This window comes from Alosa pseudoharengus, unplaced genomic scaffold, assembly GCF_046254945.1.
Source record: "Alosa pseudoharengus isolate Yale_2024_CS ecotype anadromous, Long Island Sound unplaced genomic scaffold, YU_APseudo_1.1 YU_APseudo_1.1_scf_22, whole genome shotgun sequence".
Classification (NCBI taxonomy): domain Eukaryota; kingdom Metazoa; phylum Chordata; class Actinopteri; order Clupeiformes; family Clupeidae; genus Alosa; species Alosa pseudoharengus.
Window position 1 is genome coordinate 23,852,419 of NW_027468680.1, and position 15,352 is coordinate 23,867,770.

The 15,352-nt window shown below is 41.2% G+C and overlaps 1 protein-coding gene across 4 annotated transcripts in view; it reads left to right on the forward strand.

Annotated features, from left to right (window-relative positions):
• esrrb (estrogen-related receptor beta) overlaps positions 1-15,352 on the forward strand; it is a 47,910-nt gene that overhangs the window by 16,011 nt on the left and 16,547 nt on the right. Inside the window, exons 2-3 of one of the 4 annotated variants that reach the window (XM_076299984.1) lie at positions 5,268-5,279; positions 9,703-9,846. The exons of 1 other annotated variant lie outside the window; for it this stretch is intronic. In XM_076299984.1, the coding sequence (XP_076156099.1) occupies positions 5,268-5,279; positions 9,703-9,846 (156 nt within the window). Of the gene's footprint in view, positions 1-5,267; positions 5,280-9,702; positions 9,871-15,352 lie in introns of all 4 variants that reach the window. 2 more of the 4 variants (XM_076299982.1, XM_076299985.1) reach the window with 2 other exon arrangements.

Sequence of the window (15,352 nt, forward strand, 5' to 3'; positions counted from 1 at the left end):
GTTCATATCTTGTGTCATTTTCGTTTGTGTGTGTGTGTGTGTGTGTACTGTATGTGTGTGTGTGTGTGTGTGTGTGTGTGTTATGTGTATTTTATATTTCCTTTTTTCCCTATTTTCACTTGTCTCATTATTAGGGTTGGGCACCGAAACACGGTTCTAATATGGCACCGGTGCCGACACAAACGGTAGTAACTGCATCGAATAACAACGTGGATTTCGGTGCCTCATTTCGGTGCTTAAATAGCGTTTAAAAAAAATAATAATTATACGAGGCATCACTGCATGTCATGCGCCATCTCTAACGTCTTGCTCTGATAGCAACACATCTAGATACAGTTAGCTAACATATGATAAACACTGGATGTATAAACCAGAGGGGTGCACCACATAGGCGAGTGGACAGTGTTTGACTTGCGTGAGCCCAAGTAGCTTACTTTAAAGCGACATGCGAGCTCCTGTCAAAATCTAGCAGTGGGCCTAACTACACACAAGCAAAAGGCTATGAAACAACATCAACAGTAGGCTAGCCTATACATTACACAATATCCTTGCTAATGCGCTAACTGACATTTATCTGAAAGTTGTAAGGTGATTTCACGGTGTGTTGAACAACATAATGGCATGATATTAATCTTTCATGTGCATGAGGCCCATATAGCATCACAATGAATATGAAGATCATGTTAAAAGTTAGCTGGCAAAAACATAAATATGTAGGTTACATACCTGATGTCACTGAGCTGTCAAAGAGGCTACGAAACCATCTCTGTACGTTATAGCTAATTAAACTCAGCTGACTGGTGTTAGCGAATAGCCATAGTTGCTGTTAAAATACTAGGCTAGCACTGGGAATCTAAACACTTCAACACCGACATGTAGCCTAACATGTTCAAAACTACTGCGTGTTATGGGTTAAGACAAGAAATTTCTTGAAGCATTTGGAAACACACTGAATTAACTGGAAAATACAGTCCCTGTTAGATTAGTTTGCTTTCAAATGCCGTTGTCCATGACCTGGCAGTTTTATGGCAAGCGGTTAACATGCATTATGGCAAACGCCTACACTGGGTAAACTTGAAAGCAGAGCTCACCATTGTGTGTGCATGCATGGCAAGCTGTTTTAACATTTAAATGTATTATTCGTAGGAACAATGAGATATTGATAGTAAATTGAACATAACAGTTCAATTTCATGTTCAAAATTGTCTTATCAATAAAAAAAAAGCAATTCATGCTTTAGACCATTTTAATTTAAAACATTTTAAAAACAAAGTACCGGTTCAGGCACCGTTTCGGCACCGGCACCGTTTTAAAAGTATTGATTTAGCACCGGTATCGGATAAAACCCAAACGATACCCAACCCTACTCATTATTGCTGTCCATACCTCTGTAAGCTAACACACACACACACACACACACACACACACACACACACACACACACACACATACACAACATACACTCTCCCCTGACCTACTTTTATGGTGTCCCTTGCTCCCCACTGTCCTAAGCAGCATTGTTTCCCACACGCACATGCATGCACAGACACACACACACACACACACACAGATCTCTCTCTACTGTGACTAGAATAGACTGACTCTGGATCATAGTTGTTTCTCTGCTACACCTCATTCAGATCATATTGCATGTTGTATTTATCTTTTTCACCCCTGAAAACACACACACACACACACACACACACACACACACACGTCCTAGTCAAAGGGCCAAAACACTCAAAAGTAAGGCAGATTCTTTTCCAATTCCAGTTTAAACCATTACCATCTACTGTATGCTTTGCCTGTATTTTTTATGACTGAAGAAAACAACCAAAATATGCTATAAGTATGAATTCCATTGTCTTGATTAACATGTATACCTATTAGAATAGGCATTAGAATGGTTTATCAAATAAAAACATTTACTCTCTGTCATCACCTACAGCACACTGCACAGCTCATAATTTGTCCAATTACGTTGAGCATTTCTATGATTATACCAGTCAGACTATTATACCAGTGAAATATGAGTTATATAACTCAACAGTATGGATTTGGTTGTCAAAATGGTTAGTATTACTATTAGCATTAGCATCAGTATTGGTCGAAACAGTAGTTGTAATTGAATGCACTCTCATCATTTCCACATTATATGCTACAATCATCAGTGGGGGTCAACTATGCCACCTAATGCGGGCCGGAAATGCATTAAGAGATCATTAAGCAGACATGCCTTAGCTAAGCGCGTGGACAGAGAGAGAGAGAGAGACCTGAGTCAGTTTGTGGCGCCAGATAATGACATCATCAGCATGATCGATTCATGTGATCATCAGAAATGCATATAGAATTACCGTATCTGATGTAAGGGTTAGCACACTGACTAGATAAAAGCCCATGCTGGAGATAACATGGCTGCTCTGAGTTCCTCAGATTGTTGTCACACTTCCGTTAGAACGGACCCCAACTGAACCAAGTGGTTAGAGGTCTGTGGAAAAGTCTCCGTTCACTCACTGTGGTACTCATTACCCTTTCTCCTCCTATGTTTTAACAATTGCCATTAACATACAAATTTGGTAAACTTACACTCTCATAACCACATTTATGTGGCATGACATTTTTAGAATAGAATTGTTTTGTTGTTGTATTGGTGGTGGGAAATATATATACCGGTATATATATATATATATATATATATATAATGCCCTTGACTATGTATATGCACATGATGAAGTTGTAAAGAAACATTTTTAGGAATTGTATTTGTAGAATGATGAGTGCTGAGGGATGAGAGAGAGGCAGAAATATGTGGCGTTCTATTTTTATCTCAGGAAAATCAACCTGCTCTAGACTGATTAAACTGTGGATTTAAACATCTAACAAATAGTTAGAAAACATTTTTGGTTTGGACAGAACGCAGGTGTCCAAATATCACTGTCTAGGTGTTGATCCACCAGCCCTCTATGTATCAGCTTCAAACAGTCTATGTACCACTTTTTGCTGTCAAACAAAGGCTTTAGTCCAAACGCTGCTGTTTGCAGCCGCCTCCACCAGCAGCAGCCGCCGCTACTGTTGACAAAGGATGGACATGCCCCCCACGCCACATATTTAGAGGTCAGCTTTTGTTCCCTCTTTAAACACATCGACTGGTGACTCGAAGGCTGTAACAAAGGAGAGCAGAAGAGCCGTCTCTTAAGAGAAGCAATTGCCTGAATAATTAAGAGAGCAGATACATGAAAGAAAAGAAAAACTTGACTATCATTTCTCTCTCTCTCTGTCTCTGTCTCTCTCTCTCTTCTCTTTCTCGTCCTCACTTTACATTGTCAGTTTGAGAGCCCCCCCTTCCATGTCTCACCCTCCCACCCCTCATGTGTTCCTTCTCTTTCTCTTTTTTTCCCTCTTTCTCAGAGGGCTGCCTGTAATGGACCTAATCTTGTGCCGTTTGTCCAAGCCACAGGAGTTTTGTCAATAACAATCAGCGTTTGGAAAGTGTAATTAAGGCCGAGGCTTTTCATTAGGACAAGAGGAGGGGGGTGTCTCCGGGGATAGCCATGGCAATTAGAAACACAGGCACGCGTCACCGGGTAATTTCAGCGGAGGGGTGGAAGAAGGGATGAGAGGGAGAAAGGAATAAGAGAATGACAGAAAGACATAACAAGGACAGCTAGAAGATGAAGAGGAAGGCAGAACAAGCTAAGGACATTCTTCAGATTGAAGAGATCCATCCGTTCTTTTGAAAGGAGGAGCACTGGCTTAATGGCATAATAATCTGAGCTGGGTTTTCCCAGGATGCACGCTGACAGGGTGTGTTTCTCTTCTGCATGAGGATGAAAGTGAAAGACAAGACGTGGTGACTGACTAGAGAGGTGACGAGGAGATCATATTATTTAGACAAAAAACCTTTAAAGAGGAAAACAAGTGACTAATGAGCTTAATAAGGGTGGAACAAGCGCCACACTATGCTAAAGAAATAAAGGGGAGGCAGAGGACCATTTCTGCTCTACTTCTGATCAGATATGGTCTTGAGAGGCTGTAATTGTTAGTTGGTTTAAACATTGAGAGGCACTATCTGTCATGCGCTGTTTTGTTTTTTTTCACACACAGAATCCCGTCTGTCACTCACGACTGATGTGCCTTTTAATCCATGGGCAAAACGTGTCCTCAGAGTATCAGAATTGATTTAACTCTTTCAGTTGGGTTTTTTTGTTTTCCCTGATAAGGAACAGAGGGGTTTCGGCCTCGGGTGGGCTTGTCCCTTTGTGCCTTTAGTTGGTAAGGCCCAAAACAGATTTTGTGCAATAACTCAACAACTGTTGTGCCATTGGGAGGCCTATCACCTTAGCTCATTTATGGAGCAGCAACCAGCTACTGAATCACTACCTAGTGAATGACATTTAGTGCTTGACTGTGCAATACCTTGTGATGAAAACGTTAAAGAATTTGAGATGTATACTGTATAATCATAATCACATTCCTGGATGCCAGATTTCATGAAATGTTGTCAGTATAGGGGTAATGCTAATGATGCATTTAAAAATCACAAGAACTGCTTTAACTGAAATGTTGATATTTGGTATGATTATACATGCCATTATACATTTCCCCAAATTCCCCAAGGTCCATTTGGCTCACTGAATAAACTGGTCATTAACAGCCAATCAAATTTCAGTTGCCAATGATGACTGCATTATTATCTTGTGATGCACAGGTTCAAACATCACTCGCGCAGTTTTTAGAGGCATACCTGATTCTGTGACATTTCATCCATAGCAGGTGCTGCAACTGACTCATTTCAGTATCTCAACATATGGTTGTGCCAATATCTTGTGATGTAAGCGCACAAACTGCTCGAAAAGTGACGTGTTGCTGCATCCCTACCACATTAAGGAGACATGCCAAATTTAGTGCAATTCTGTTTGTAGGGGGTATAACTTGCTTGGCTGTCACAAAAGTATGCCTTGTCTTAATCAAGCAGTTTGTATTGAAAAGTTGGTAACACTTTACTTGACAGTATCGACATGAGTGACATGACACTGTATTGACACATGAACCCTAACCCTAACCCTAATACTAACCTCTAACCCTAATCCTAACCCTAACTATAACCCTAACCCTAACCCAACTCTAAACCTAACCCTATCCTAACCCTAACTAGTTATGACAAAAACCGAATGACACTTAATGACAGAAGCGTTATGTCATAAACATTTATGACTTGTTTATGACACGTTCATGACAGTGTCATGCCACTCTTATGTCAAGTAAAGTGTCACCGAAAAGTTGGTGGTGTATGACAATATGTATGGACTGTATGGAGGATGTAATGTGGCATCATTTTCATTGTGTGCAGACGGTGTTCAGATTGTATTTGTATATTTGTACAAGTATAGTTAAGTGGGAGAATGAGCGAGAATTCCATGAACCGCGATTACCGGGTGTGGTAGTGGCTGCACTTTGATTGTTTGATCACGTGTGTGTGGGTGTGACTCTAGTACCCATTGGATTTAGGACAACTCTTAAAGGTGCAGTCCAAGACCCCATAAACTTTGTGTAAAAATTCAGCAAATTTCTCTTCACAGTCCTAGCTGTCTGTTTTTTCAACGTTTATTCAGTAAACTGTGGTGTTGGTAGGCCTACGCAAGCACCCCTGGCTCTAAACATGAGAAAAGAAGCATAGTGGCCTGGCCCAAGGCATGAGCTTTCCCCACCAATCAGCATGGTTCTTCAGGAGTACTGAAGAGAGGGGTGTAATTTCATTGGCCGATGAACTCATATATCAATAACCTTTCACAAATCTGAATTACAGACAATATTGTTCAACAATGATCAGACCTCTTATTTTCATAGGCAAGCTATACAATAGGCTAATTGGTGTAACCAGTGTGTTGGTTTAATAATAGTGTCTTCTGAATATCAATCCCTTTTCTTTTACTTGACACTTTACTTGACACTGTAATCAATACAACCACCATATTTCTGTACTGCCATATCTAAAGATCAATCAAACTCAGTTGTTTGAATTCATTCACCCACTCAAAAACATTTTGGTAGTTTGTGATATGATTTGTGTGATTGCCCAGTGAAAACACTGTGGCTCACCTGGTTTTCAATCAACCTAAAAGGGCACGTCACTCTGACCTCCACTGACTACCCCTGGCTGACAAAATCAAATTCAAGTCACTAATGCAGAGTGACTTCTGGGTCTGCACCCATCTACCTCAACTCAATAATACAAGCTTGCACCTTCTCAGCCAGTGTGTTCCAAATGCTCTCAGAACAGGCTGCCCTTATCTACTGTACCTTCAGGAAACTCCTGTCATCTCTTCCCAGAGCACTTACCTTCATGACACATCTCACCAAACATAAATAATAGTTCGTGAGCAAAAAAAATGTTCTGACTTTGGTGCGGTGGTGGAGTAAGATGGCAATGTGTCAGTGATGTAAAGTAGCCTGCAATTGAAATGATTTTGATATCACAATGCTATTCGCCTCATTCTGGTGTTCCATTTCATCCTACCAACCCAGTTAGTAAGCTACAAGGAGGAGATTTTTGAAAAAGCTTTGGCCTTTCCCTTTTGATACTGTATGACTGTATCTGATTGAGTTCTCCACACATCCTCATTGCTGCAGGGGACATATGGTGAAAGACTGTGAGATATAAAAACTGATCTGTTCTTACTTTTGGATTTTTGGATAATTTCAGATGTCAAATAATTCCCATTGTTCAGTTAAGTCTGTCCTCATTCCCAATCCTTCTAGTTCTTTAGGCTAAACATGTAATTTGGCCCTACCAATCAAATATATACTGTATATATAAATGTGTATGTGTGTATGTGTGTGTGTGTGTGTGTGTATGTGTGTGTGTGTGTGTGTGTGTGTGTGTGTGTGTGTGTGTGTGTGTGTGTGTGTGTGTGTAAGTGTGAAATTGCTGGAGAACCCAGCTGAACCCCACCCACTCTTCTTATTGGTATATGAGGTAATAGACCTTGACAGTAAGCCTGTAAAAGTCAGTTTAGATTTTCAGGAGGAATACCTGCCATTTTACTGTAATTTACTTACAGAACCTGACTTCTCCAATACGCCCCGGTCTACTGGCACAGGTCCTGAAAAGCCATATAAGAAATTGACATATAAATACTGAGAAAGGGAGTGTATAAGGAAACAACCTTTCTTTTTCCAGTTTCTATTTATGTTAAATAAAATAACCTTTGATACCAGACTAAATGAGATTAGAAATGTTGGGTTTAATGGGATGACTGGATGGACAGTATAGCAGGGGGGCGTGTGTTTGTTTCAATTATCCTATGCTCCAAATCTTCTACTGTTTACCATCAGGCCGCCTTCAAAAAATACTTTGTGAAAATTTGCATTGCCCTCGGTATTGTCATCAACTCTGTGTGTGTGTGTGTGTTTGTGTGTGAGTGTGTGTATATATGTGTGTGTGTGTGTGTATATGTGTGTGTATATGTGTGTGTATATGTGTGTGTGTGTGTGTGTGTGTGTGTGGTTCAGGGTTTTATATACTTTTTTTATATACTTATCATTATGTAAGGTTTCACATTGCACCAGCACGTACATACTGTATGACACCAGCTACTTTGAGTTGTTAGCTTGCATGTAGTTGAAGTGTCAAAATATTACTGTTAGGAACACATGCCAGTTCTGTTGTTCCCCGTTGGTGGAACGCACTACTTGTTCCTACCAGAGAAGTAGCATCCCTCTCTACCTTCAAAAAACTCCTGAAGACCCAGCTTTTCAGAGAGTATCTCCTCTCGTAGCACTACCTACAACTAGACTTACTAATTCTCTTCATTACCACCTGACTAGAACTGACACTTGACTGTATATTTACTGCTGCACTAACTTGTTCTTATCATACTCTAACTTGATTTCCCTTGTTGTGAGTCGCTTTGGTTTAAAAGCGTCAGCCAAATGAAAGGTAATGTAAGAAGAACAAATCCTTAGTTCCTTCCTTAGTTTATTTTGATATGATTTTGTATTCACGGTATATCTTACATTGGAAGTATACATTTTATTTAGCTATCAAACCAAAGCAATCATTGCTAAGTAGCACATAATTTAGATTGTTTTGTGCAGCAGCTGCTTGACAAATGAAACACAGTAACAGGAAGAGGTTCTATCACACTTTATCAACATTATCTTTTCTGCTTTATTAATCCCCCAAAACCCGCAGCCAGAGAGAGGAGTTGGCATACTGATTCAAATAACCCAGATAATGGGAGGGAATTTCTAATTATTTAAGACATCTTGGGACATAACACTTGAGCTGTACAATAATGTTGGCATAATTGCAAAGGCTGGTAGTCTTTCATTTGTGCCAGAAAAATACGACTGCAGATCTAATTTGTGAAGAAGTCATTTACAAATATATTATATAGAAACACTCACACACACACACACACACACACACACACACACACACACACACACACACACACACACACGCACACACACACACACACACACACATTCATGCACATTTTAATCACCCATGCTACTCAGAATTCAGGACCTTGTTTGCCATCATCCTTTACTCTAATTGAAGTTCCTGTGCACCACCTGGCCTGCAGGAAAACAAACTTGGTTACAACCTCTCGCCATTGTTAGCAGCACCATACAATGGAAAAAAAAGTTTTATTTATTTTGATACTGAATTTGCTATTCCCAAGTATCTAGAGTCCAAATGCTGGGTGTGAATAATGTATCAGTACAATGGGTGTCATGTAAATAGATTTGGTGAGCGCGTGGTTGTGTGCATGGGAGCAGAGCGTGGATGCATGAGTGTTGGTGCAGACTGGCGAGGAGGAGCCTGGGCTCTGGGAACTCTGCAGAGCAGCGTGGGATCCTCCTGGGGCCCAGTGTGGAATTAATGGCACACATGCAGACGAGCTGAATGGAATGGGAGGCGCTGCCTGCCTCTCTGTGTCTGGGCCCACAGCGGCGCTCTGCTCTACATCTGCTCTCCTCTCCTCTCCTGCTCTCCTCTCCTCTCCTCTCCTCTCCTCTCCTCTCCTCCTCTCCTCTCCTCTCCTCTCCTCTCCTCTCCTCTCCTCTCCTCCTCTCCTCTCCTCTCCTCTCCTCTCCTCTCCTCTCCTCCTCTCCTCTTCTCTCCTCTCCTCTCCTCTCCTCTCCTCTCTTGTCCTCTCCTCTCCTCCTCTCCTCTCCTCTCCTCTCCTCTCCTGTCCTGTTCTGTCCTGTCCTCTCCTCTCCTCTCTTTTCCTCTCCTCTGCTGTCTTGCTCAGTTCTCTGCAACACCATTCCCTTCCTTCTTTGTTTTCAGTGTCCCACAGTATATGCACACTTACGCTATTACTTGATGATAGATAAGAAAGCTTTTGTTCTTATTTCTGATCACTATGTTCTTTACAGATGTCTAGCTCTTCTCAAAATAATATTTACAGTCATGTCTTTCTAGATGCTTGATGGGTGTACCTCTGTGTATGTTTGTGTAATTTATTTTAATATGCACACATTCAAGAACCTTCCTATTCAATTCTTTGTATTTTTTAAGCTGTACTTTTGACATGGGTGTATCAGGGTTAGGTCTGTGTGTATATTTTAAATGAATTGAAATTATTTACCTTTCCTATTTTTTTTTTTAACTAATCTTCAAAGCATTTTACGTGAATTAAAATGGCCACTATGACAAAAAGTACCTTTAGTAAAACCTAGAGTGAATAGACAAACCTGTCCTCCATCTTTCCACAGGTAACATTGAGTACAGCTGTCCGGCAACAAACGAGTGTGAGATCACCAAGCGGAGACGCAAGTCCTGCCAGGCCTGTCGCTTCATGAAGTGTCTTAAAGTTGGCATGTTGAAAGAAGGTAAGAAATATAAACATCCTTCCCGTCTGTGTGTGTGTGTGTGTGTGTGTGTGTGTGTGTGTGTGTGTGTGTGTGTGTGCGTGTGCGTGCGTGTGAGTGTGCATGTGCGTGTTTTGTAAATATTCTAGTTTCACATTGCCATGGGCTCATGATGCAGTGAATGTGGATATGAAGTGCTGGTCACAGAGTGAGTCTGTCCACCTATGTGTGTCCACCACCCTGCCTGAGCCAGCTGGTGGTAAATAATGCAGTGTGTGGCTGTGGGGACAGAAATATGCTGAACAGGTCAATCTCTGCATCCCACTAATAGAGGTGTAACAGTATTCCAACTGGAAAAGCTTCAGCATGGTCTCTAAGCACACACTGCCGCCTCTCACAGGCCTCCCTGGCTTATTGATTTGCTAAATGTTTTCCGAACATCCGAACTCCCTTCCTGTGGATGTTTTTTTCCCCCTAGTCATGCCATCTGGGAATTCTATGACAACTGAACACGCTTCTAGTGGATTTTCCCTGTTCTCTCTGTCTGTCTGCCAGCCTTTTCTATCTTTCTTTTAATCTATCTATCTATCTATCTATCCATCTATCTATATATCTATTTATCTATCTATCTATCTATCTATCTATCTATCTATCTATCTATCTATCCATCTATCCATCTATCCATCTATCTATTTATCTATCTATCTATCCATCTATCCATCTATCCATCTATCCATCTATCTATATATCTATCTATCTATCCATCTATCCATCTATCCATCTATCTATCTATCTATTTTCTCAGTCTAGCCTCCCCCTGCCTGTTTTCAGGTCTGGTTCCTGGAGAGACACAGAGACCTGGCTGGTTACAGTTTTTCTCAGTCGCTTTGGTGCTATTCTCACATCACTATTAACATTTGCACAGCAGTTAGTGCAATTCTCAAAACAATTAGTGCAAACTGCAAAACCTAGTGGATGACCTGCAAAAGCACGTCACTTGCTCAAAATGGATAGTCCATTCCTCAAAAGCAGGTATTCATGTCAATGAAACTGTCAGTGTCATCAAAATGAGAAGTCTTGACACCATCGTTTATGAACAAGGTAGTCAAAAGGCGTTGTCATGTTTTCATTGTGACAGTTCTCTCAGTGTTTTCCAATGCAAAAAAAGGTCAGAATCGGTGACACTACCTGAACATGCTCAAGACAGCACTATACAGTACTTGTACAGCCATTTGAAAACTACAGTAAAGTTACACATTGCTGTAGTTAGGTGAGTAAGTGAGTACAAGACACTGAATACGTACATTTTTACTGTATGCTCTTTGCAATTCTACAGCATTGTGACAGAATTTGATAACTAGTTCAACAATTTTGTATGTAATGACTCAAGCAATGAAATGAAGACTATTCGTTTTATTGGGAACGACTATTCAGCATTCATAAGTATAGTTCATTTTGACTGACATGACATAAGCAAATGATAATGTTAAAAAACAGCAGATAATTGTATGAAAGCAACTGATACATGTCCAAAAGTATTTGCAATTTGTTCAGAGGAAGGAGAAATTGCTACTATGATGTGCACAAATGACTAAATGTTGTGGAGGTTGAACTAATAGTTATGAGAATATTTATTCTGATCTGAGAAAAGCACCAAAGCGACTGAGAAAAACTGTAACGCGTTTCCTCATTCTGGGGTAGCAGCTCCTTCTCTGCTAGTGACTTGCCCATCAAGGCCAGTTTTATTCAAGTCACAGCTCAAGTCAAGAGGAAAAACCCAGTGTGAGCCGTAAGAAAAATGGTTGAGGAAAAGAATAGGCGTAAGCAGTCTCCATTTCAACTATTGTCCTTGTCCTTTCGTTTTTATTCGTCCTGATTTTCTTTTTCTCCAAGTCATCCCAGTGTGGATGTTAAACTACAGAGCTTTAATTCCTCATTCCAAGAAATGTTTTAGGTGTTAGAAGACCTCCAGGAGCTCACAGAATGATGACAACATGTACTTTATCCATGTTTGTGCTCACAGACATGGCATAAAAAATGAGCATATCCAGGGTTAGAAACTTCTGAAATGCATGCTTGTGTACATGGATGCCACTTTTCTTATCTCCATTTAAACCCGATATGAAGTGGTTTTGCAAGTTTCCTGACATTGTGAGTGTTGATCTGTATAGGAAGCATAGCAAGGTAATGGAATCTCCCCTGCTGCATGTCAAGCTAGATAGGTAGACAGAGGGCTGGAGACTAGCATGGGGGGTAATCGCATTACGAGCTGATGAAAAATTAATGGAAATATATTATCTGGAGGAATAAGAGACCATCAAAAAAACAAGACAGAGAAAGATGTTCATAAATGAATCGCCAATGTCTTGGCAGTTTTAACACGACATTTGAGCACGTCTTCATTGGCTGGTACTTATTACCAGTTCATTTGGTTAATATTTAGCAAATAAAATAAAATAATAATAGACAATAAATAAAATAGTAATAATGAAATTTGGTCAGGTTGTACAAAAGTGTCAGTGGTATTGAGGAATTATAGCATTACTATACAACAAAATATAGACAATGCTTACAAGCACACACTCAAACAATATATTAAATGATGTAGTGGAATGTTTTCTGAAGCCTCTGAAAATATCCCTATTTCATGCTAACTACAGTATATGTTCGCTACATATTTATTAAAGCACAAATAATCATGTGAAGGTTTCATAACATAAACAGCTTTACTCCAATATTTTTAAAACACACCTCACAATAAATTGATGCATTTTGCAAATGACATAGCCTGAAATCAGGTCCATTCTTCCCCTGCCATCTCTCCTCCTGAAGCAAGGTCAGCTGTCTATCCTCTTGCACACGGTACGTGAGTGTAAGATCAATCAGCTCCTCAAGGAGACATCAGAACAAAATTACAAAGATGTAATGCGCGGCCATCCTATTTCCAGTTGAAAGCCTTTCCACTAAACAAGCTGCCGTGGTTGTATCGGTGGTTTAGAGATATGAGCGGTGGAGAAAGCATATATTTTGACTAAACAAATACATCTCATTGGAGTTCACCAAAACGGAGACAATGAGCCAATCAATATTTAACATACACAATATTTATACCAGTGATTTTATTCTGTGATGTTTCCTTAAGTGGAAGTAAGTAATGCACAACTAAATGAATGGATAACTGAACACTATCCATAGCTTCTTTTGAGTTGTTTTCAGGTGCATTTCTTAGATCACAGTTGCAGTTCTCAAAACTGCTTTTTCAACCTCCACATCATTTTTTTGAACAAACAGCCACTGTTTTGGCACATCCAAACAAATGATTGTGTGCTATTGTCTGCTGTATCTTATATCATCAGTTCATATAGGGGCAAACCATGGTGGAGTATGCAGAGCAGCATATGAAATGCTCATAGTTCTGTTTAAGGTATGCCAGTTCGGCTGAGGTCTCACGTCGACTTGTGACCAGAGACTGGCCATGAGCTCTTCCGTCATCCTTCGTCCGACTGAACCTCGGTGAAGAGCGTGTAGAGCAGCTCTGGTTGTGTGTCAGAGTGCTGAAGGTCACGGGTCTCTCATGCCTCTCGGGGAGATTGAGATTCCTCGGCGGGTGAAGCGCTTGTTTGGCTCCGCTCGCCCCCAGGGTCCGGCATGCTCCGCTGCCCAACAGGTGAACGGGATTAGAGCGCGCGCAAACACATGTTTTCCACCCGGGCTGTAGGCGAGGCCAGGCTGCGGTGTCCCCTTCATGTGGCCAGCAGTGTGGTATATCATTTCTGCCAAGAGACACACAGGGAGCCAATGCTATGACAGGAGCCACAAGAGAAGGCACTCTGGCACAAAGACAAGTGCAAACACACACACACACACACACACACACACACACACACACACACACATGCACTGCTTTTACTCACAGTGTCAGTCTACATGCACTCTTACACAGAGGAATGAAGAGCACTAACAGATGTCCCTTGTGAGAAGAGGGAGGGCCTAACTGTTGACCATAGGTTTATTGCATTTACATTTATTCAATTAGCAGACGCTTTTATCCAAAGTGACTTACAAGTGTCATTCTCCCCAAAGCAACTTGGGGTTAAGTGCCTTGCTCAAGGGGCACAACAGTGGAAGTTGGGAATTGAACCCACAACTTTTCTGGCTACTGCATGCTAGCCCAGCTCCTTAGCCACTATGCTACCACCGCCTGCCTAGAGGGACATGGAGCCTCTGTCAGGTTTGGTCAGGACCAGATGGACCATCTCTTCCTATGACAATAATTTACAATGCAGGTACCATAATCAATCTATCTAAAGAGCCCCTGAGAGAAGGAACGCTGCAACACTCCTCTGTCATGACAGCCTGGCAGCGGAGGCCCTTTTGAAATAGACGTGGCCACCATGAAAGGCAGGATTTGGCAGAGGAAGGGTGGCAGGGCTGATGTCACCGTTTTTTTACCCAGCTAAAATAGGGTCCCTCTAAGCCACCCTTGTCAGTGCCAACCATCTAAGCCATGCCGACAGCCCCCCACCCCCACCAGCGTACAGGCTCTTTTGAACAGGTGAGCGTCCCAAAAATAAGCACCCCCACAACCTCAAACAGTCATGGTAGGGAGGGGGACCAGTGTGACAAGAGGGCCCAATAGTCCTCTTGGGGAGGATTTACTTAAACTCTTCTTCTCTCTTTGAGTTCCTTATAGATATCATCTGTGTGTATGTTTGATGGTATGATGGGGATAGTGTGTGTGTGTGTGTGTGTGTCTGTCTGTGTGTGTGTGTTTGTTGAGTGTATTGTTGGCTTTGGAGAGAGAGAGGAGCAGAGTTCAGCTGCCCCCTAGACCTCATGGCCCTTACTAATCAGTGTGGGTATGCCAGCCACTCTGACCCCTAGCCTGCCTACCTTGTCTATTCTCCACTAGCTGCTTTGAAGGACTGTCATCCGAAACCCTGTCTGCAGACACAAAGATCCTTTGTTTGGCATGACACATACGCCCAGATATTCACATACACTATCCCCATCATACCATCAAACATACACACAGATGATATCTATAAGGAACTCAAAGAGAGAAGAAGAGTTTAAGTAAATCCTCCCCAAGCTCTCTTTTTTACTCAATAAGAATGCTCTTAGCCTCTCAGCAGGTTACAAAAGAGATAAAAACATACTCTGACCCATACCAGTTTTTACAACTATTTCTTAAAATAAGAATTTAGATATTTTGCTTAATTTGAGGGACTCAATATAGGGATACTCTCTCTCTCTTTTGTTTATCTTTGTCTTATTGCAAGAATGCTCAACATGCTTTTAATTTATGTGAGGATATGCCAGTTATGCTCTGTTCTATTAAAATCACGCATCCTCCATATACCTTGGAATCTCATTTAGGCCTCATGCAATGCTTCACTTCAGCTTATACATACAGTCAGTAATGCGGGAACAGGGCACTCATGCGCTGGGGTCACCACAGTTGTTAAGTGCCTCAGTAGGACAGGGAGAAGCATTACAATGTGACAACATCACAATTAGCACAGTC